Here is a 22,766-nt window from a genome sequence, read left to right as displayed (position 1 = left end):
TGGATATTAAAAAAAATCAAGCTTTATTACTTATTTTTTGGCACTGCAGTCAGGATTCATAGAATGGGTCACTTCAAGCTACTTGGGTACCAGTGAATACATATGCCCACAAAGCACTCAGCGTAGAGGGACAGATCTTTGGCTGCTGCCTCTGCAGTATAATAGAGAATGAGTCTTTCCATAAAACAAATTGCAATTTTTATCTGAACATTCAAATTCTGGATTTTTGCAGTGACTTCAGTCGGCGAATTAATCATCATTCATTACTTGGAACATGAAAAAAATTATAATTCCTCCCAAATGTCTTTATTTAACTACACATCACTCGTCTCCTCTGCATTTAGAAATGCTTCACAAGCTGAGAAAGGCAAAACCATCATAACCCAGACATGCATGTAAGGATTTGGCTTTAACCATTTAATGATACTTTGAATGGTATCTTACGAATCTTTTTCTGGGAATTTGTCTGAACAGGGGTGAATTGGTGGGCTCAGACTAGTTCAGAGTAAAATGGCTAATGTATCACCAACTTTCTGAAAGACACTCAGAGACAAAGGAAATAAAGGATGAGACCAAGTACTAAACACCTTTGCTCACAAATTTTACAAAAAACAGAAAAGCCAGCTCTATTTAATCCAGCATGTGGATGCCTTAATGAGTTACCAAACCTGTAAAGGAATTACCAAGATTTTGTGAAAATCTTCTCTCCTAGTCACATGGTCAAATATGTAAAAACACACACTGACAAACTTCTAAATTTAACATGACTTCTTCCAAAAACAACTATCTTCAGTTGCTTTATTCTTGCCTCTTCACAGTATAGTGGTGATGTTGGGTGATGGGAGTAACATCAGGAACGCCAGAAGGAGGAAGTCAGAAAGCCCTTGGGGACAGGAATCTCCTTCCGTTGCAAACATTTCTGGTCAGGAAAAGAAAAAAGAGAATGAGTTAAGACAAAAAGAGAATGAGTGTGCATTACTGGGGATTGAACCCAGGGGTGCTCAACCATTGAGTTACACCCCAGCCCTTTATATTTTAATTTTCACTTTGAGACAAGGTCTCACCAGGTTGCCGAGGCCATCTTTGAACTTGTGATCCTCCTGCCTCAGCCTCCTGAGAGGAATTACAGGTGTATGCTTCCATACCTGGCTCAGAATGAGTTTCTAATAACACTGTATCTTATGCTTTACAGTTGGAAGAAATTTGGAGGGACAAACAGCAAGTTTAAGTCCTCTGGAAGAGTAGACAAAGGAAAAAGCCCATAAATAAGACTAATGGTTCTGTGTAAGACTAGACAAATGAAGTGCTGTTATTACGCCTGTTCCATCCTTGTCCCTACAGTGTGGCTTCATCTGTCACCATCACTGTTTTCCCAATGGGGCTCCTAGAAGCTCAAAATCAGTGGATTACTTTAGTACACCTACTATGGAGTTTCAAATTATTTGTGAAAATTTACCTCTTAAAACTTCTTGGCCGTTGGAAATAGGGGGAGAATCCAATTGAAAGTATAGTCTCTTCTTATGGAGAAAAGTGACCACATTTACCAGTTCCCCAAACCCAAGATAGAGAAAGGAAATTTGGTCAATAAGCAAAACTTGTATTGATGAAGCCAGGCATGGTGGCCACACCTGTAATTTCAGCTACCTGGGAAATGAGGCAGGAGGATTGCAATTTTCAAGGCCAGCTTTGTCTCCAAATAAAAAAATATGGGGTTGGGATGAAGCTCAGTGGCAAAGCATCTTCCTTGCATTCACAAAGCCCTGGGTTAGACCCCCAGTTCCACAAAAGTAAAAAAAAAAAGAACCCCACCAAATAAAAAATACAGGGCTGGGGATATAGTTAAGTGATACAATACCCCTGAGTTCCATCCACAGTATCAGCAAAAAAAAAAAGTATTAGTGAGAGAAGATTCATTATATATTTTATTCATCTCTTAGGGTGGCTGCTTCACAGGCAGCATGAAGAATGATATGCAGGAAGAAGATGAAATGGCAGCCCCAGTCCAGAGAGAGAGGCAAGTGGGAATCATTAACAAACAGCAGGGCTGGGATGATCTAGAGGAGGAGGCTGCCATCAGTGTTTGGAGGTGCGGGACTTGTCAGGCTCAGGTGAGTCTCAGGTCAACAGTTTGAGATATATTAGGCTGAGGACATCTTACCTCCAAGAACTGCTTGAGGCGTATGAAAGAACCCATCTGTCCTGAGCTTGTGATGGCTTCAATTCTACAGGGAGAAAAAGGAGATCTGTGAACCCCCCATGATACACACCTCTTTTGGAGGGTGTGTATCAGCACACTACTGATCTGGAGTACCGTGTGTCCCACTGACTCACAGGGCTGGCTAATAAGCTAAGGGTATTGCTGCTCTTCCAAATGATCTCAACCTTTTCAAGCCAGAGAAAAAGGAGAAGGGAGCACACTCCTTTCCAGGGTCTTTGTGATCAGGGCTTTGCCATTAGTTACCCCATCTGATTTGATGAGGGGACTTAACCTCTTGGCTTAACTCATGGCTACATATAATCACCATCCTAGATTATCTGGGGGACCCTGGGAAAGAACAATTTTTAAAAATGCCAGATATCTTACTCTAAGACTTTCCTAATTGTGTTTCATTTAATCAACAATATTTTAAAAAGACTCTCATTTAGAGTTCAAAAGTATTTATTCAAATATAAAAGAGAAGTATAGGGGACTGGGGTTGGGTGGCTCAGTGGTAGAGCACTTGCCTAGCACACATGAGGCACTGGATTCGATCCTCAGCATCACATAAAAATAAATAAATAAAATAAAGGTATTGTGTCCATCTACAACTAAAAAATTTAAGCAAAAAAAATAATAACAGAGATATACAGGAGTAAAAAGATGTGATCCTTAACACAGGCTTTTTTCCTCCCATATTTTTTTAGTCATCCATGGACTTTTATTTGTTTGTTTGTTTATTTAACTTTTTAGTTGTTGACAGACCTTTATTTTATTCATTTATTTACACGCGGTACTGAGAATTGAACCCAGTGTCTCACATATGCAAGGCAAGTGCTCTACCACTGAGCCACAACCCCAGCCCCTATTTTATTTATTTATATATGGTGCTGAGAATTGAATCCAGTGCCTCACACATGCTAAGCAAGTGCTCTACCACTGAACCACCACCCCAGCCCTTAACACAGGCTTTAAAAAAATTTTTTTCAGTGCTGGGTTGGAATCCAGGGCCTTGTGCAAGCTAGGCAAGTGATCTACCACTGGCTACACCCCTAGCATTTTTAATTTCAGTGAAAAATAGCATGTAATAGCACTCCAGGGTATCTCTACCTGGTTCACTACTGTTACTAACTAAATCCCAGTTGCGGGCTGGGGATGTGGCTCAAGCGGTAGCGCGCTCGCCTGGCATGCGTGCGGCCCGGGTTCGATCCTCAGCACCACATACAAACGAAGATGGTGTGTCTACCGAAAACTAGAAAATAAATATTGAAAAATTCTCTTTCTCCCTCTCTCACACTCTCTCTTTAAAAAAAATAAAAAATAAAAAAATAAATCCCAGTTGCCTGCTCAACAAGCCTGATACCTTGGGAAGTAGTCCTCCTTGATGAGTAGTATCATCTTCCAGAACTGGACTTGGTACTGCTTCATGAGGGCATTCCCACACACCTAATAGAAAAGACAAGAACCATGAGGGCAGGGAGGAAAATCCACTCCCAGGACAGATCCACAAAGTGGGATCAGCCTTTGCCTTTCACACCTCTCAAAAAATATCAGCCATACTACTGAGCTAGCTAACGAGGGAATAAATGGAAAGAAACCACTCTTCTACTACAAGCATTTCTCTGTATATAGCAATACACACACTGTCAGGTCTTAGTGAACAATTCTTCTTTTACTCTACCAAACCCAAGTCGTTCTGAAGGTCTGGCACCCTCCCAACCCTAGTAAGAAGCAAATAGGGGATACTACTTGTGTTCTCAAAGATTCAGGCTCACTGTTAGTGTATGGTGCCTCCAGGAACTAAAAGCAACTAGGAACTACTAGCATTACTGGTGAAATGGCCCCAGACCTGTTATGGCATGTTCCCTAAGCATTCTTTTTTTTGTTGTTGTTACTGGAAATTGAACTCAGGGGCACTCAACCACTGAGCCACATCCCCAGCCCTATTTTGTATTTTATTTAGACAGGGTCTCACTGAGTTGCTTAGCGCCTCACCACTGTTGAGGCTGGCTTTGAACTCGCGATCTTCCTGTTTCAGCCTCCCAAGCCATTGAGATTACAGGCGTGCGCCACTGTGCCCGGCCCTTAAGCATTCTTTAAGAAGTATCTACTTTCCGTGGAAACCCTTGCTGTCACCCTACTGTGGTGACATGCCACAAGGCAGAAATAACACAAGCTAAACAAACTCTGGTTTTAAATGTGGTGGTCCCTTAGAGGCAGACAGAACTGTATATAGCCTTCTAGATAGGGAAGATACCTGACCCAAGCTGGGTATGGTATTTTCTCTCTTGGAAGTAAGGAATCTCAGAACAGTGAAATATTGGTCCCAATACATTGAGTGATCATGCTGAGATGAGTGACAGCCAGGATTGCCGCCTCCCCTACTACATGCAGAGAAACTGGCAATGTTAGCCAACAGAGCAAGAGTGAGGCAGCTTGCAGAAACAGTGGTTATGAAAGTCATATGGTGCCACAGAGAGACTATCCTGGTGCCTGGTGATATTCCAGTGCCTTGGTTCCATGCTCTAAAGAGATTCAACTGCATGTCCTACCTTGGTTGTGGGAGTCACTTCTATATCACTAAAACTAATGCTATTTTTTAACTTAAGCTAGGATGCACCATTTTCTTATTTTGGTAATGAAAAAAAAACCATCTACATAGAGAAGGCAAGTACAATGCTTAGAAAAAGTGAAAGCCAGAGCTTTCTTGTGGTTTGGTAAAAACATCTGCAACACTGGTGTAATAAATACTGTTCACCTCCAGGCTTATTTCTACACTGCTTACCCATCCTTGTACTCAATGTCCTGAGGCCATCTCAACCACTGGCTTTCTCTTGTGTGGTATCTAAATTACGTACCTCCAAGAAGTCAAACAGGAGAGTGGCTGTCACATCTGACAGAGGTTCCATGTTTAAGATCTGGGCCAACCAGCGCCAGCCATGATTTAAGCCATGAGGGTGAATCTATGAGGAGAGAAGTTTTACCATGATTTGATCTCATTTTATTCAGAGATCTAAACTCTCCATGTTATTCAGCTACTACCAAGTAGACATGAACACCAAGATCATTTCGCCCAGGAACATGCCACAAGGCGGAAATAACACAAGCTAAACAGATTCTTGTTTTTTTTTTGGTGCTGGGGATCGAACTCAGAGCCTAATGCTTGCAAGGCAAGCATTCTATCACCTGAGCTTTTTCCCCAGCCTCAAACTTTGGTTTTAAATATTCTAATCAATGTGTACACTCTCACACCTTCTTTACAGGATCCCTTTGACACATAAGACAACTTCAGTTTCAGAGATTCCATAGGCCAATACTTACAGTATTAACCTTTTTTTTTTTTTTTTTGTGGGGGGTAGCATAACCAGGGATTGAACTCAGGGGCACTCAACCATTGAGCCACATCCCCAGCCCTATTTTGTATATTATTTAGAGACAGAGTCTCACTGAGTTGCTTAGTGCCTTGCTGTTGCTAAGGCTGGCTTTGAACTCGTGATCCTCCTGCCTCAACCTCCCCAGCCACTGGGATTATAGGCATGCTCCACCAGGCCCAGCTTAAAACTTTTTTTTTGAGATGGAATCTTGCTATGGCTTTACACTCATAATCCTACCTCAGCCTTCGTATCACTGGGATTGTAGATATGCACCAATATGTATGGCTCTTATTGACATTCTATTTTTCTTGGTACCTTTAGCTTAGAACCTAGACACAGCAATAAAAACTTCTTGGATTCAATCAACTTCTATTTTTTTGAAGTCTGTTAACTTCTCTACCTCTCTACCTGTACTCCTTGAGAAAAAAATGAGCTGAGAGGTCAAAGCCCAGAACCCCAGCCATGGCTCTGTCACTGACAGATATGAATCCCTCCAGCTTTGTATGCTTCCATTGCCTATCTGTGAGGTAAGCAATGGGACCTAGATAGATTCCAAGGCCCCAACCAGGGGTAAGATGACAACTTCTTGCTCATCCCTCTAATAAAAAAGCATAGGGCTCAGTGGTACAGTGCTTGCTTAGCATGCACGATTCCCTGAGTTCAATCCTGAATACCTTCTAAATCTAATGATTGACTTATAGCCTCTCTTCTGGTCTATGAAGCCAGATGCAACGGTGCACCTCTTGGGAAACATGCAGGAGGATCACATATTTTAGGCTAGCCTGAGCAACTTAGCAGAACACTGTCTCAAAAAGATAAAGTAAAAATGGTTGAAAAATATATCGCTCAGTGCTTGCCTATTATGTGTAAGGCCCTGGGTTCAATCCCTAGTAAAGCAAAAAAAACAAACAACAACAAAAACCTGTGAAGGTACCAGACACTTTCCCTCATTGTTTCACTGGAGTGATTCGGAAGGAAGGCTATGGTTTGGAAGTGTCTCCCAAAGGCCTATGTGTTAAAGGCTTGGTCACCAGCCTATGGCACTATTGCAAGATGATGGAACCTTGAAGAGACAGAGCCTAGCTGGAGGAGATCAGCCACTGGGATGTGCCCTTGAGGGAGATTTTAGGACCCCACCCCTTCCTGTCCCTCTCTTGCTTCCCAGCTGCTGTGGATGGGCAGCTTTACTCTACCACATACTCCTCCTGTGAAGTATTGCCTTGCCACAGGCCCAAGAACAATGGAGCCAGCTGAACAGACTGAAACCTACGAAACCATAAGCCAAAATGAACCCTTCCTCCTTGTAAGCTGTTTCTCAGGTATTTTGCTGCAATAACAGAAACCTGACACCAAGGGAAATAAATGTTTGCTGTGGGTGGAATCACCAACATGGACCCTCATCCAACTTCTCATTACTGGCAGTTAGCCTTTTTTACCCACTTCTTGTTGGTTTCCATACGGCCACCGGAGCTGGATGATGGCAGCATAGAGACGAATCATCCCAGACATGCGTTTTAGAAAGTTGTCCTGCTGTTCCACCTTGGAATCCTTCACTTGGTAGCCGAGCATCCTACATGGGAAGAGAAAAACTCAATGTGACAAGGCCACAATAAGGGTAACAAACCAGAGATTACTTTTCATGGGTAAAAGTAATAATATTGTTACGTTTAACATTATAGCAAAGCACTGGTATTCGTCAACAAATTTGTTTCACAAAAGCCCTGCAGGGTAAACTCACAGGTAAAATCAGAAGGTAATGGCTATCACTACCCCATTTACAAATAGGAAAACTAATACTCAAAGACGTTAAATAATCTACCCACTTTTGCAAAGCTCTTAGATGAAAAGCAGGGATAATTTCTAAGACCACTGGATTCTAGGTCTAATATTCTTTCTAACAAACTATTATTATTGATATCTAACACCACAAATCCCAAAAGTTGTCCAGGTTACATCAAAGACCTTTCTGACAGAATATTCAAGGTACACAGAAGAACTGTGAGAAGGAGGGAAAAAAAATTCCAATTCTATTAATCACCCCAGAGAGAGTGAATAAGGAGAAAAACAACTTCACCGCTGATAGTCTTCCAAAGCCATCCCCTCCTTGAAAGCTGGATAGAAAGGAACAGAGTAAGGACACTTCTTGTGTAGATGAGCAAGGATGAGGTCCCCCACTCTGGGGTGGAGCTCCCAGATCCCAGACGCCACAACTGCGATGGGGAATGCTGCTTCATGATGAGAGGCCACCTCCTCTTCCCCTTGTTTCTGAGAACAAAGAGATGGGGGACAATTTTAATTAATACCCAAAAAGGTGTATATCAGCCTCCTCTTCCCATACCTCTGAGTTTCTCACCACAAATTTCTCTGCCAGTTTATACTGAACGAAGTCCAAGCCCTGTGGGTTAAGTGTGACGGACACAGAGCGCCCACCAGATTGAACAGGCTTTCCAGAAAGCAGGCTGTGGATCTTGTCAAAGACCTCCTTCAGCTTAGAACCTGTGCATGACAGGGAAAAAGTCAGTGAAAAGGCACAACAAATGCGTCAATCTATTTTCATCAAGTGATTACCAAGCATCTATAGAAATCCAACCATGATCCTCTACAGAAGTTCAGAGCCAAAAGCAAAAACACTGGTGCAAAAAATTATATAAAAATCAAATTCATGTTATGGGGGCTGCAAAATATACAAGTCATGGTACTATTCCAAAGAAGTTCCTTATTTGAGAATGAATTGTGTGTGTGTGTGTTAGTGGGAATTGAACCCAGGGACATTCTGCCACTCAGCTACATTCCCAGCCCTTTCTATTTAATTTTTGAGACAGATCACTAAGTTACCGATGCTGGCCTTGAACTTGTAATCTTCTTGCCTCAATGTCCCAAGTAGCTGAGAGATTATAGGCTGTACTAATGTGCCCAATGGGAATGAACTAATTCTGAAACTGACACACGACAGAGAAAAGAAAAACAGTTGTTAAATAGTGTTACAGGGGCTGGGGTTGGGGGCACAGTGGTAGCACACTTGCCTGGCATGTGTGAGGCACTGGGTTCAAATCTCAGAACCTCATATAAATTAAAAAAAAAACACACACACACAAAAAAACAACGGTCTATCAACAACTAAAAAAATAAAATAAAATAAGTGTTACAGATCTCACAGACTGTGGTGGCTATCCCTAGAGGAATTAGTTGCACCTTTAGGAAGAACCTGCTAAAGGATCTTCCCAACTTGAGATGATTTTCCCTTTCTCTGGGGCTCTTACATCCTCAAAGACAAAGGAGTGGGATCTTGTGAAAGCTTGGACTGTAAGTCCAAAGATCCATGTGGTACAGGCTCACTTCCCAGCTCAGTGCTACTGGGAGATGGAGGAACTTTTCAAGACATGGGGCTTCGTGGGCGGAAAGCAGAATAAAATAGACATTATTATTGATGTATGTATATACGTGACTGCATGACCAATGTGATTCTGCAACCTGTACACTCAGAAAAATGAGAAATTATACCCTATCTGATACAAATATATGATATGTCAAGATCATTGTACTGTCATGTGTAACTAATTAAAACAAAACAAAACAAAAAAGACATGGGGCTTCTTGGGAGGTTTTCAGGTTACCGGGGCCATGCCCTCCAAGGGGACTGTGAGACTATGGTCTCTTCTTCTCTCTCTTTTTCACCTTCTGACCGTTAGGGTCATGATGTGCTACCACATACAAAGAGCAACAGGGCCAACTGATCTAGACTGAAATCTCTAAAAATGTGAGAGAAAACAAATCTATTCTCTATAAGCTGATTATCTCAGTTATTTGTCATAGTAAAGAAAAGCTGACAGTTCCTAATCGTTATGTTTGATAGAAGACCCTGAGTGCCCAGCCCTACAAGTAGGTACTAGGCAGTCAGGCTGAGTAAACTGAGCAACGAGAGTCAATTCCTTAGAGTGCTGACCTGCAACACATGCACTCTGGAAGTAGTGGGGTCTGACACCTGCCCGTGAACCAAAGACCAGGAATCCATAAAATAAGAATGTGAGACAAGAGAGGAACAGAGAACTAAAGTTTCTAGCTCCTAAGACCCTACTCCATTCCTGCTATTGGAAATATCCCTTGATTTTTAGGATAAACACTATTCTTTTTTCTTAAGCAGATCTGAATTTGTTTCCATTATTTACAATCAAATTTTTCCAGGTGCAGTGGCACACATCTGTAATTCCAGTGGCTTCGGAAGCTGAGGCAGGTGGATTACAAATTCAAACCCAGCTTTAGCAACTTAGCAAGATCCTAAGCAACTTAGTGAGAACCTGTCTCTAAATAAAAAATATAAAGGACTGGGGATGTGGCTCAGTAGTGAGCCCCTGGGTTCAATTCCTGATTAAAAAAAAGTTTTAATTAATATATCACCTCCAGTTGAGAATACCCAACAAAGTTTCTATTTTTTTTTTTAGAATTTTAATATTTATTTCTTAGTTTCCGGCGGACACAACATCTTTGTTTGTATGTGGTGCTGAGGATCAAACCCGGGCCGCACGCATGCCAGGCGAGCGCGCTACCGCTTGAGCCACATCCCCAGCCCCCCAACAAAGTTTCTAATCACTTCAAAAATGTAACAAGTCTCAGAAAAATCCTATTCAAAAAAATGATTCAGGAGGGAAGCAAGAATCAAATAATGAAACACCACAGAAACCCTAAAATGAATAATCCCCAAAAAAACAGAAATAGTGACCCAAACCTTACTGAAATGTTAAAAATATATATTTCCATACAAATTTCCCTAGGTCACACTCGGCTACGTCATAGTCTATTGCTACGTTAAGGGCAGTTTCAAAAATCCCCACTGGCTGAGTCCCCCACCCACCCCTCTCTCCCAGCCTTTCCATATGCCTGACATGGCCTCCCAGATCCATGAGCAACCACATCCTCATTTAAATTTTCCTCCAAATCTAAAGACTCATGGATATTTGCCTTTTTTTCAGAGATAGAAAGGAGTTTTTTTTTTTTTTTTTTAATTTCCCCTAATTCAATACTCATTGAAAATGAATTCTAGAGTATGCCTTATGTCTGGCTACCCTGGAAATTCTCAAGGACTTAAAGTTAGTGATAGAGAAACAGAAATTAAGCCATATGTAAAAAACGAAAAAGAGCAAAACCAGAAACTAATTAGATGTAGGGAAAGAAACAGGAAGTAGTCAGGAAGATGACTCTTGGCTTCGGCCATAGCAACTGATAACAGGGTGACTGATTACTCAGGAAATAGGAAGAAAGAGGCATAAGCAAGATGTCACATTCAGATCTGACCACACTAAGCTGGTGGTAGCTAAGAGAAATCCACCAGAGATGGCCTTCAGGAGGCTAAGCTAGAGAATCTGAAGCTCAGAGGAAAGAAACAAACCAGGACAGACTTGAGAAAGAGTCTTGGGCAAGAGGGGGGACATAGGAGGAAAAGAACAGAGATATGAGCAGATCTCTAGGAAACACCTACAATTAGGTGGGGACAGGAGACTGGGACCCCACAAAGGATTAAGAGGGAGAGAGAAGCAGAACCTGGAAAGAAATGTCGTCATGCAGGCTGAAGGAGAGTTGAAATTTTTAGAGAAGAGAATAATCAACAGTGTCACATGGAAACATGATAAAGACAAAAAAATTAGAAAGCAGAGGATCAAGGGAAACTTATAATGTGAGACTCACACATATTTGAAAGCTGAGGAAAAGCAGCCTGTAAAAGGGAGTAATTGCAGAAAACAGGAAAGAAAGGCAGGGGATGGGAACAAGGGCAAAGGCAGAAAGGTAAGCTAAGACAGGAAGGTAGCCTCAGCCTGAAATAGGCAACTAGGAGGTCAGGGCTGCGAGAGGCAGAAGGGGCAGACCCCCCAGGAGCACACCCTGCTGTTTCCACTTTCCTGCTGTCGTCGGACGAGGTGTGGTTATATGCACGGAGGGGTAAGAACCAAGAGAAGTTGAGGAGAGCAGTGAAGGTGTGGGGTGGTTGTCCAGACACCTCTCCCCACTTGCTGTTTCTATCAAGGGAAAGAGCACTTTAAATTCTACCAAGTGACATGTGTTTATTTATACTTTGCATTGTTCCAGAAAGAATTTCAGGCAACAACATGTTACATGAGTTTTGCCATATGGCTTTCAAGGGCAGGAAATCCTATTTTTTAGGTGACAAGTTAATGGGGCACTGGGGCCCAATACAAGTGAGAGCAACTTTCTACCTGTGCATACTCCTCTGCCCAGGGATGACACAGTCTCATTTATAGGTGTCCTTGTCTATAGCTGTGGAAAAATAAAATAATCTCTGTTCTTAAGAAGGGTGTTGAGGGCTGGGGAAGTGGCTCAGAGGTAGAGTGCTCGCATAGCATGCATGAGGCACTGGGTTTGATCCTCAGCACCACATAAAAATAAAATAAAGATACTGTGTCTACCTATAACTAAAAAATAAATATTTTTTTAAAAAAAGAAGGGTGTGGGGCTGGGATTGTGGTTCAGCAGTAGAGCATTCGCCTAGCACGGGCGGGACCTGGGTTCGATTCTCAGCACCACATAAAAATAAAGGCATTGTGTTGTGTCCATCTACAAAAAAGATTCTGTCAAAAAAAAAAAAAAAAAAAAAAAAGAAGGGTGTTGAGCCGGGTGCGGTGGTGCACACCTATAATCCCGACAGCTCAGGAGGCTGAGGCAGGAGGATTGTGAGTTCAAAGCCAGCCTCAACAACTTAGTGAGACCTTGTCTCTAAACAAAATATAAAAAAGGGCTGGAGGATGTGGCTCAGAGCATCCCTAGGTTCAATCCCTGGTGAAAAAAAAAAAAAAAATTAAAAAAAAAAAAAAGAAGGAGAAGGAGAACAAGAAGAACAACAAGAAGAAAGGTATCGACCTCTCAGTTTCTGACTTTTTTTTTTTTTGCCATACTGGGGATGGGAAGCAGGGTATTACACATGCTAGGCAGACACTACAACTGAGCTACATTCCTAGCCCCTTTACTTTCTACATCTCAGTCTATGAAGAAAAAAGAAATATGTCCTAAAGTATTAGCCTGGCAAGCTTGAGGTTTGCAAAAGCTAATGTAAGACTTAAAATCAAAGACTACAAGTCATAGGTTCCTTTCATGATGTCTGCAATAGTAACTTTCAACTTTAAAGTTAAAAGCCATTCTAAACAATTTCCTATTGATACATAGCTTAGTAAAAACAAGCCAAGCTGAGCACAGTGGCATACACCTGTAATCCCAGCCACTACATAGACTGAGGTAGGAAGATCCAGAGGCCAGCCTGGGCAACCTAATGAGATAGTGAGACCCTCAGGAACTTAGTGAGACCCTATCTCAAGAAAAGAAATAGAGGCCGGGTAAGGTGGTGCATGCCTGTAATTCCAGTGGCTTGAGAGGCTAAGGCAGGAGGATCACAAGTTCAAAGCCAGCCTCAGCAAAAGCAAGGCACCAAGCAACTCAGTGAGACCCTGTTCTAAATAAAATACAAAACAAGACTGGGGATTGTGGCTCAGTGGTTGAGTGCCTCTGAGTTCAATCCCTGGTACCCCCTGAACCCACAAAAAAAAAAAAAGAGAGAGAAAGAACTGGGATGTAGCTCAGTGATAGAGTATGTCTAGGTTCAATTCGCAGTACAAAAAAATACATGATTACCTTATAACTTCTTTCTATGCATTGGAGAGGAAAAAGGAAAGAAAAATGGGATTCATACCATTTACATGTACTCAATGCAACTGCCAACATTTGTTTGGACATACCCTTTTATGTGTGTATGTGGTGCTAGAGATAAAACTCAGGGTCTCACATAAGGCTAGCCCAGTGTTCTAGCATTAAGTCATATTTCTGAGCCTGAACATATTCTTTACATAGAAACCTTACAGCTAAGTAGATCTGGAAACATAAAACAAGACAATGAGGCAAAGGGCCATGCTTTCAATCCTCTGACTCACCCGCAATGGTGGAGATTTGGCTCACAGGGATGGTGGCAGCCTTCTGCAAGTCCATCTTTATCTTTTTGGCCTGCCAGAAAAGAATAGTGAGTAATGAGAACGTTTTGAAGAACTGAGTAGATACCCTCAGGATTAGGGGATGTGACACAACAGCTATATTCCTGTGACAGGAGGCTATGGGGAGCACCATCAGGCCACCTACACCTCCCCTACCTGACTATCCTTGCTGCTGGTCAGACCTTCAAAGGCCAACACACACTGGGCAGAAGCATCCTGCAGCTGCTGGTACCACTGCATCGTGCTGTCCTGGACCTTCATCTGGAGGTCTAAGGAATAAGACAAGATTTCATAGTGGCTGGTAGTTACTGAACATGTTACATGAGCCATGAACTGTGCTAACCACTTTCTGACATATTAACTGCTTTTTTTTTTGGTGCTGGGGATTAAACCCAGGGCTGTGCATGTGAGGCAAGCACTCTACCAATTGAGCTATATCTCCAGCCCATATTAATTGCTTTAATAGCTACAATAACACTATGATGTAGATACTATTATTATTATTATCTCAATTTTTTTAAAGATATCATTTTATTGTTGTTGTTTATTTTTATTTTTTTATGTGGTGACAGGTATTGAACTTAGGGCCTCTTGCATGCTAGGCAGGTGCTTTACCACTGAGCTATCTCCCCAGCCCTTATTTTCTCCATTTTGTGGAAAAAGAAACAGGCAATGGAAAGGTTAAGTGATTGGCCAAGGTCACACTGCTAGTAAGTACAATTAGATCCATTGATTGGGCTCCATCCAGAGCCCATACTCTCAAACACTATACTATACTAAGCTTTGTATATATTAAGTGAACATATATCTGTATATATTTACTTAAAATACTCAGTAATAGCAATACTTGGAATAATATATTTGCCAGAATTACAGACTTCAAATTTTTTTTTTTTTTTTTAAGAGAGAGAAAGAGAGAGAATTTTTTTAATATTTATTTTTTAGTTATCAGCAGACACAACATCTTTGTTTGTATGTGGTGCTGAGGATCGAACCCAGGCTGCACGCATGCCAGGCGAGTGCGCTACCGCTTGAGCCACATCCCCAGCCCCCAGACTTCAAATCTTCATGCAAAGTGCTATGATATGAAATCAGGCTCCACATCAAACGAAACTAAATATGTTATATGTAAGTTTTGGTTAAATTTTCCCAACCTCTGGCCATACACCCTTGCTTCTTTTCACCAAGTTCTGAAACTCAGGCTGAGTTACAAGACTGTATTCACACCAAGACCCACCTTCATTCCGTGTCCCTCCTGGGCCCTGGTTGGGGACTGGGGACTGTGTGTGGGGCCCTGGCCCCTGCTGTATCTGTGAGGCTTGCAGCTTGGCCTGGGCCTCCTCCTCATCCTGCCTCTTCTTGTCTTCACAGGCTCTGGTGATCTCCTGCCCCAAGTTCCTGAGGAGGTCCCGCATTTCCTGCAGGGCTCTCTCGGCTTCAGCTTGGTTCTCTGCTGTGGGATAGCCACTCTGGCAGAGTGGAACAGACAGCATTTGGAGCTCATTCCCTAGGAAAACTTGTGGAGCTAAATCATACCTCATACAAGTCAATACATCTATAGAAGTGGAATTATTGGGCCAGTGGAATACCCAACACTCTGATACTAACTGGCTCCTTAGTTTCTTTAGACTGACCATCCCAATCCCATCCATAGTATCTAAGAATAAAGTTGGCTTTTTTTTTGGTACCAGGGATTGAACTCAGGGTCACTCAACCATTGAGCCACATCCCCAGCCCTTTTTTATTCAGAAACAAAAAAAGGTTTTGTTTGTTTTAATTTATTTTTTAGTTGTAGTTGGACACAATACCTTTATTTCACTTATTTATTTTTTTATGTGGTGCGGAGGATCAAACTCAGGGTCCCGCATGTGCAAGGTGAGCGCTCTACTGCTGAGCCACAACCTCAGCCCAAAAGGTTTGTTTTTTGAATTACTTAGTTACTTAGGGCCTCGCTAAATTGCTGAGGCTGGCTTTGAATTCACAATGCTTCCCCCTTACCTCCCCACCTGCCAGCTGCTGGAATTACAGGTGTGCGCCACTGCACCCAGCCATAGTAATTTTTAGTAATTTTTTAAAACTATGTGATTATAGGGCTGGGGTCACAGCTCAGTGATAGAATGCTTGCCTAGCATGTGTTAGGCACTGGGTTGGAATCTCAGCACTGCATATAAATAAAATAAAGGTCCATTGACCAAAAAAACAAACAAACAAAAAACCAATATGCTAGTTTACAATGTTAGTTTTAATTTGCAACACATGTTTTAAAGGTGATTTTGAACTTACTTTTCTAATTATTGAACAATTATGTTTCTATACCCTCCCCCTCCACGAGGGCCCCCTCGAGTACTGGGGATTGAATCTGTAACTCCACCACTGAGCTATATCCCCAGCCCTTTTATTTTCAACAGGTTCTTGCTAAGCCTTAGACTCCTGAGAGGTTTATATTACAGGTAAGCATCACTACATACAGCCAGTCAGAGAAATCTGAACACTGACTAGATATTTGATCATATTAAATTACTAAATTTTTACATGTGACATCAGTATTTTGCTAAAAGCAGTCTTTTTAAACTTTGGAGGTATAGATAAAGTGTGGTTGCCATGCACCGACCTCTGTTGAGCTACAGAATGGATGTGTAAAGATTCATTATGCTATCCTTTCTACTCCTGTATTGGTTTGTAATTTTACAAAATGAAAGGTAAACAAAACTCATGAAGAGAATTCAAAAGTAATAAACTATAAAACTTCTGCTTCAATATAAATAAATGCTTGAACACTTAGAACTCATATAAACTAATTTTTTTTTTTGCACTGCTGGTGTTCAAGCTCAGGGCCTTAGGCATGCTACACAAGTGCTCCACCACTGAGCTAGAACCCCAGCCCTAATTGATTTTTTTATTCATCTTTGTTTTATTTTTTGTGGCCTCAAGGATGGAACCCAGCATGCTAGGCAAGCACTTTACCACTAAGCCACATCCTTTTTTTGGCGGGGGCAGCAGGGTGGGACGATACCAAGGATTGAACTCAGGGGCACTCAACCACTGAGCCACATCCCCAGCCCATTTTTATATTTTATTAGAGACAGGGTCTCACTGAGTTATTTAGTGCCTCACCGTGCTGAGGCTGGCTTTGAACTCATGATCCTCCTGTCTCAGCCTCCTGAGCTGCTGGGATTATAGGTGTGGGCCACTGCACCTGGCTAAATCCTTCTCTTTTGAACCATGGATTATACCCAGGGGCACTTAACCACTGAGCCACATCCCCAGCCTGCTTTTTCATTTTGAGTCAGGGTCTCACTGGGTTTGTTTAGGGCCTCACTAAGTTGCTAAGGTTGTCTTTGAATTTGCGATCCTCTTGCCTCAGCCTCTGGAGTTGCTGGGATTACAGGCATGCACCCTTGCACCTGGCGCTGCTTCTTTTTTTGATACCAGGGATTGAACCCAGGGGCACTCAACCCCTGAGCCACATCCCCAGCCCTCTTTTGTATTTTATTTAGAGACAGGGTCTCACTGACTTGCTTAGCACCTCACTTTTGCTGAACTGGCTTTGAACTTGCAATCCGCCTGTCTCAGCCTCCCAAGCCACTGGGATTACAGATGCGCACCACCACACAAGGCTGGCTGGTGCTGCTTTTTAAGAAAGGGTCATGCTTAGTTGCCTAGGCTGGCCTCAAACTTGGTTCTCTTGCCACTGCCTTCCTAGTAGCTGGGATTACAGGTGTGTGCCACCATACCCAGATAAGGTACTCCATTTCAAAGATAGAAAAACAGTCACTCTAAGGCTTCTTACCTCTGAAGTGGTACGAATGATCCCAGAGATGAGACTGCACAGCTGGTTGCCTCGGGTCCGGAAGGCAGCCAGGTCCACCTTCAGCAGGTCCTTGTGCTGGTCGGAGGTGTCCAGCTGCTGGTTGAGCTGCAGTACCTCCTCCTGCATGGTATAGAGGCTCCGCAGGCGAACCTGGCCTTCCTCTCTCCGCAGTCGTTCCTGCTCTGCTTGCTTCAAGCGCTGCTGCTCTGCCTCTCGCAGTTTCAGGTTGAGAATCTATAGAAAGGGTCATTGTGTCACTCTTTCTGAAGGGCTCCTGGCCTTTCTCTTTCCACACTTCTAGAGTACTAGGTGTGCTTTATATGCCTATAGATGAGCAGGAAAATGACTTCCTGAAGCCAGTAGTGCAGAGGCATGATATGGGCATGTCTTCCAGGATGATTGACAGAACTTGACCCTTCAGACAGGTTACAGACAGATAGCAACATACCTTTCCTGAATCTCCCAGGCACTGACCTTGGCTCTGTGACGATGCTCAGCTTTCAGCTTCTCCTGGTGGCCTAGGGCTTCCCTGGTACTAAATGAAATTGCAGGAAGAATAGTCAGGGATGCTTCTCAAGATGGTTCACCCTCTCCCCAAACCCAAGGTTGGTCATTTTCCAGGTTATATTCTTCTCCACTTATTTTATTTTGATATTTAAGGACTCAGAAGTTCAACTCTTTCCCCTTAGAATTCCTCTAGGGAAAGAGTTTTGGTTGAATACATGAACATCTCAGTTGTAATTCAGGGAAACTCACCTCTTCTCTATCACTTCCCTTAAATCCTGAAATTCTTTATGCTGCTTCAGTTCCTTCAGCTCATCAAACCGCTTCAGCTGTTCAGACGCCATCTCTGAGAGGGCTCGTACTTTCCTCTCCTGCTCCTCCTGCCACTGCCTTAAGCCTTCCTGAAGAGGATCAACATCTGCCCTCAGAATGTCATTACCACCTTGCTCCTTTGCCCCTGAGCTACCCTCTCCTCAGAGACTCTCCAGGGCATGGAATCATCTGCTCAGTTCACAGGACCTTTGCAGGAGCCCCTTTCCTTTGGACTGACCATTAAACTAAGCAGTTTTGGAAAGCCCCCTCCAGTTTGTCCCCTATGGTTTTGGTCAACATAGTATCAAACAACCATGCACTTCAAAATTTCCATCCTAAAGTGGAATCCAGTCTCATAAATGCCTTTTTAATTGTTTCCTCCAATGTGAAAGACGTGGGACAGAACTATATCACACCTCTGAATGTAAAACCTCTTGTATCTAGTTTATCATATGCAGTAGTGACTGTGCTTTATCAGAGCTGCTTTCAATGTCGTTATTCTAGAAATCTTTCTTTTCATATGATAATTAAGAAGCTAATAAAAAAAATGGTCCCAAGTATTACAACAGTTACAGAATTTTTTCTCAGGTTTTGCTTCTTTTTTTTACCAATCCCCCACCCCTTTTAATGGAGTGTGCTAGATGTTTCTACAATTTTGTTCAGATGACTAAAAAAATCTGGAAAAGCTGAGGCTGCTACTGATGCATACATACTGCTATTATTGGTCTTTTTATATAAATACATATACATATAAATATATATATATAATAACATATAAACACACAACATACACAAATAATTCAAAATTTTGAAAACACTGGCTGTGCTGCCAACTTTGGAAAAAGTCTCCCAGTTTTCAATTTGAGTAAGCATTGTACAGAAATTAACAGTCATTTATGTCCAGAAATAGTAACCTTAATTTTTTTTCAATTTATACATGGGTAACCCACTGTATCAAATATGTAAGGTCTTATCTACATGGATTTGATTACAGAAACTAAAGTAATCTTTAATAGAAAGAAAAAAATTTCCATTCATAAATTTTCATGATACGAAATCCTTATTCTACTCTAAGTCTACAAACATGCGATGCTCACTCTTATCTTACTTCCTTCCTCATCTCTGCCTAAATTATCCTCCCACCCCCACTGAGGAGTCCTTTCCTTCATACCTAAGGAAAAAAACACCTAAGGGTATCAGATATTTCATTTACTACCTATTGAAAATACTCTCTCTCATATATATATATTTTTTTGTGTGTGTGTGTGTGTTTTCTTTTTTTTGTACCAGGGATTGAATCAAGGGGTACTTAACCACTGGGTCACATCCGCAGTCCTTTTTAAATTTTTTTTTTTTTTTAGCTGTAGATAGATACAATATCTTTATTTATTTTTATGTGGTGCTGAGGATCAAACCCAGTGTCTCATACGTGCTAGGCAAGCGTTCTACCACTGAGCTACAACCCCACCCCCCACCCCTACCAGCCCCCCCTTTTTTTTTTTTAATGTTTTATTTTGAGGCAGGGTCTCACTGAGTTCCTCAGAACCTTGATAAATTGCTGAAGCTGCCTTTGAACTCATGATCCTCCTATCTCAGCCTCCCAAAATGCCGGGATTATAGGCATGAACCACCATGCCTGGCTTCTCATGTTTTGTTTTGATTTTTGGTACTGGGGATTGAACTCAGGGGCACCTGACCTCTGAGCCACATCCTCAGCCCTATTTTGTATTTTATTTAAAGACAGGGTTTCACTGAGTTGCTTAGGGCCTCACTAAATTGCTGAGGCTGGCTTTGAACTCTCAATCTTCCCGCCTCAGCCTCTGGAACTGCTGGGATTACAGGTGTGTAGCACATGCCTGACAAATTTTTATATATTTTAAAACCATTATAGTACATGTGTGTGGCTCTTGGCTGTTTTGGTCTATTGACTGGGGGTCAGGGCAAGAATTAATGCCTTTTGTCTACACACATTCAGCTCATCCCCATTATCAGCCCTTCAAACCCCACATCATCTCAAACCTGCTATTTCCAGTCTGAAGCCTCTTTGCTTTCCAAAGGCAGAGTCTATTTATGTGCATTTGTGTGTGTCTGTGTGTCTGTATCCTGGGATTTGTCTATCTTTGCTTTATCATTTACCATTCCTCTACTGACATTCTGTCTTCCAGAAGAACATAAAAAGTATTTCCCTGCTAATGATCTCTCTCACATAGACTCTGTTGTGTCTTCTTCCCAGCTTTCATTTTAGTAGTCGCAAAGGAAATGTTAGGCTAGGTGCAGTGGTGCATGCCTGTAATCCCAGTGGCTCAGGAGACTGAGGCAGGAGGATCTAGAGTTCAATGCCAGCCTCAGCAAAAGTGAGGCACTAAGCAACTCAGTGCTTAGTGAGACCCTGTCTCTAAATAAAACACAAAATAGGGCTGGAGATGTGGCTCAGTGGTCGAGTGTCCCTGAGTTCAATCCCTGGTACCAAAAAAAACAAAATTAAAAAAATCTGAAAATTCTTTTTTTTGGTGATGGAGCTGGGGCTGAGGCTGGAACACTAGGCAACTACTCTACCACTGAGCTACACCCAACTTGCAGATTTTTTGACACTCCTTCCTCCCACCCTCTCCACTTCAAGATGAATAGGACTTCACTACAACTGGTGAAGGAGACATGCCCCCCAAAATGAGAACTTCTCAGTCAATGTCTGAAGGGCCATACAGCTCTGCCTGTTTTGTAGGATGCCTGCTCTTGAAACATGGCCACCTTTCCATGAGGAAGCCCAGGCCATGTGGACAGGACAGCTGTTCAAACTTCAACTGCCAGACAGGTACAGCTCTGAGATGACTCTAGCCTCAGCCGCTGCAACCACAACAAACTCCGAGTGAGAATCTCCTAGCCGAGCCTACTCGACCCACAGACACACAACAGTAACAAATGCCAGCTGTTTCAAGCCACCAGGTTTGGGATATTACATAGTGACGTATACTTCAGGAAAGAAATGGAGAATTCTTCTCTGAAAGAAAAGGAAAAGGAAAAGGGAAGGAAGGAGGGAAATAGGAAGAAAAAGGGAGAAGGAAGAAAGGAAAAAGGGAAGGAAGGGCTTGATCCCTAGCACTGCAGAGAAAGAAAGGAGGAAAGGGTAGAAGAAAGGAAGGGGGAAGAGACAGACAGACAGACAGACAGATGGACAGCAAGCAAGAAGGCTCAACCTCCAAACAATGGAAGGATAGGAGGGGGAAAAGAAGGGAAAGAGAAAGGGGAGGAGCTGGGTAATTGTGGCACACACCTACAGCTACTCAGGAGGCTAAGGCAGCCTGGCAACTGCAAGACTCTCTCTCAATTTTGATTTTTGCCATCCAGGATGGAGTTGGGACCCAGGGCCTTGTACACGCAAGAAAATTGTTCTATACATTCCCAGCACTGACCCTATCTCAAAATAAGATAAAAAGGGATGAGGATGCAGCACAATAGCAAAGCACCTGCCTAGCATGTGAAGCCCTGGCTTCAATCTCCAACACCAAACAAAACCAAAAAAAACAAACCTTAATTAGCTTTATTTTCAATTATAGAATTGAGCATTATTTCATCCTATACAATAGAATAAGTGTTCCCAAAAGTCAAATAAATCAATTAAAATCGTGCCATTCTTTCTTCAGAGGCTGTTAGATCCCACTTTCATAGTTTAGTCATACCTGACAACCCTGGACCATTTCCAAATTAGAGAAAAGTAAACAGAGGCCAGGAAACACCTTCATATTTTTCCCAAAGTTACATGTAAAATACAAAAGCCAGTGAAACCAGTGTGTGTGTGTGTGTGTGTGTGTGTGTGTGTGTGTGTGTGTATGCTGTAGATGGACACAATATCTTTATTTATTTATTTTTATGTGGTGCTGAGGATTGAATCCAGTGCCTCATATGTGCTAAGCAAGCGCTCTACCACTGAGACAGCCCCTAGTGGTCTCTTAACCTCTACATTATACTACCTCCCCAAATAAGCTTCTGTGTGTAGGACACCATGATGAGCATACAGTGGACATTCCTTTATCTCCCCCAGTACTGGTGTATCAAACCTGGGGTGCTCTACCACTGAGCCACATCTCCAGCCTTTTTTATTTAGTTTGTTTTTATTTTGAGATAGAGTCTCATTAAGTTGCTGAAGCTGGCCTCAAACTTGTGATCCTCCTGCCTTAGCCTCTTGAGTTGCTGTCCAGTGGGCATTTATAAACCCTGGAGAATGAAGTTGAATGCACCTCTCTAGTAAGTGGATCAGGCATGCCTTACTTCATGGGTTCACTTACTGTTCCTTTCATTCTGTGGACCAGTTCATACATTCGGATGCAGCCTTCCACTCTAATTCCACGAGAGGACTGAAGTGCCATAGATTCTGTATGTTGAGACTCCTGTTTGCTCTACACAGGAAGAAGGGGAAAAAGAACTGTTTTTAACCTTGTAAAGTTGGCGTTATCTCTTCTAGGTCTACAGATCACATCCAAATTTATAAAATTTATAACAATAAAAACACAATTTAGGTTAGAAACAGTATGCTTTTCATAACATTGACATTGTTCTGTTTTTTGTTTTTGTTTTAATAAACTGAT

At 42.2% G+C, this 22,766-nt stretch overlaps 1 protein-coding gene across 1 annotated transcript in view; it reads right to left on the bottom strand.

The window, feature by feature from the left end:
* Gle1 (GLE1 RNA export mediator) overlaps positions 1-22,766 on the bottom strand; it is a 30,334-nt gene continuing 7,568 nt past the window's right edge. The window contains exons 3-16 of the mRNA XM_027943384.2: positions 22,467-22,577; positions 18,124-18,272; positions 17,842-17,902; positions 17,347-17,601; positions 14,794-15,025; positions 13,713-13,825; positions 13,500-13,569; positions 7,925-8,067; positions 7,646-7,836; positions 7,012-7,141; positions 5,056-5,160; positions 3,561-3,643; positions 2,159-2,222; positions 1-919 (exon numbers count right to left, since the gene is read on the bottom strand). Of these exons, the coding sequence (XP_027799185.1) occupies positions 851-919; positions 2,159-2,222; positions 3,561-3,643; positions 5,056-5,160; positions 7,012-7,141; positions 7,646-7,836; positions 7,925-8,067; positions 13,500-13,569; positions 13,713-13,825; positions 14,794-15,025; positions 17,347-17,601; positions 17,842-17,902; positions 18,124-18,272; positions 22,467-22,577 (1,776 nt within the window). The 3' untranslated portion in view covers positions 1-850. The remainder of the gene's footprint in view (positions 920-2,158; positions 2,223-3,560; positions 3,644-5,055; positions 5,161-7,011; positions 7,142-7,645; positions 7,837-7,924; positions 8,068-13,499; positions 13,570-13,712; positions 13,826-14,793; positions 15,026-17,346; positions 17,602-17,841; positions 17,903-18,123; positions 18,273-22,466; positions 22,578-22,766) is intronic.

Source organism: Marmota flaviventris, chromosome 13, assembly GCF_047511675.1.
Source record: "Marmota flaviventris isolate mMarFla1 chromosome 13, mMarFla1.hap1, whole genome shotgun sequence".
NCBI classification, from domain to species: domain Eukaryota; kingdom Metazoa; phylum Chordata; class Mammalia; order Rodentia; family Sciuridae; genus Marmota; species Marmota flaviventris.
This window is presented reverse-complemented; position numbering and strand designations above follow the sequence as displayed.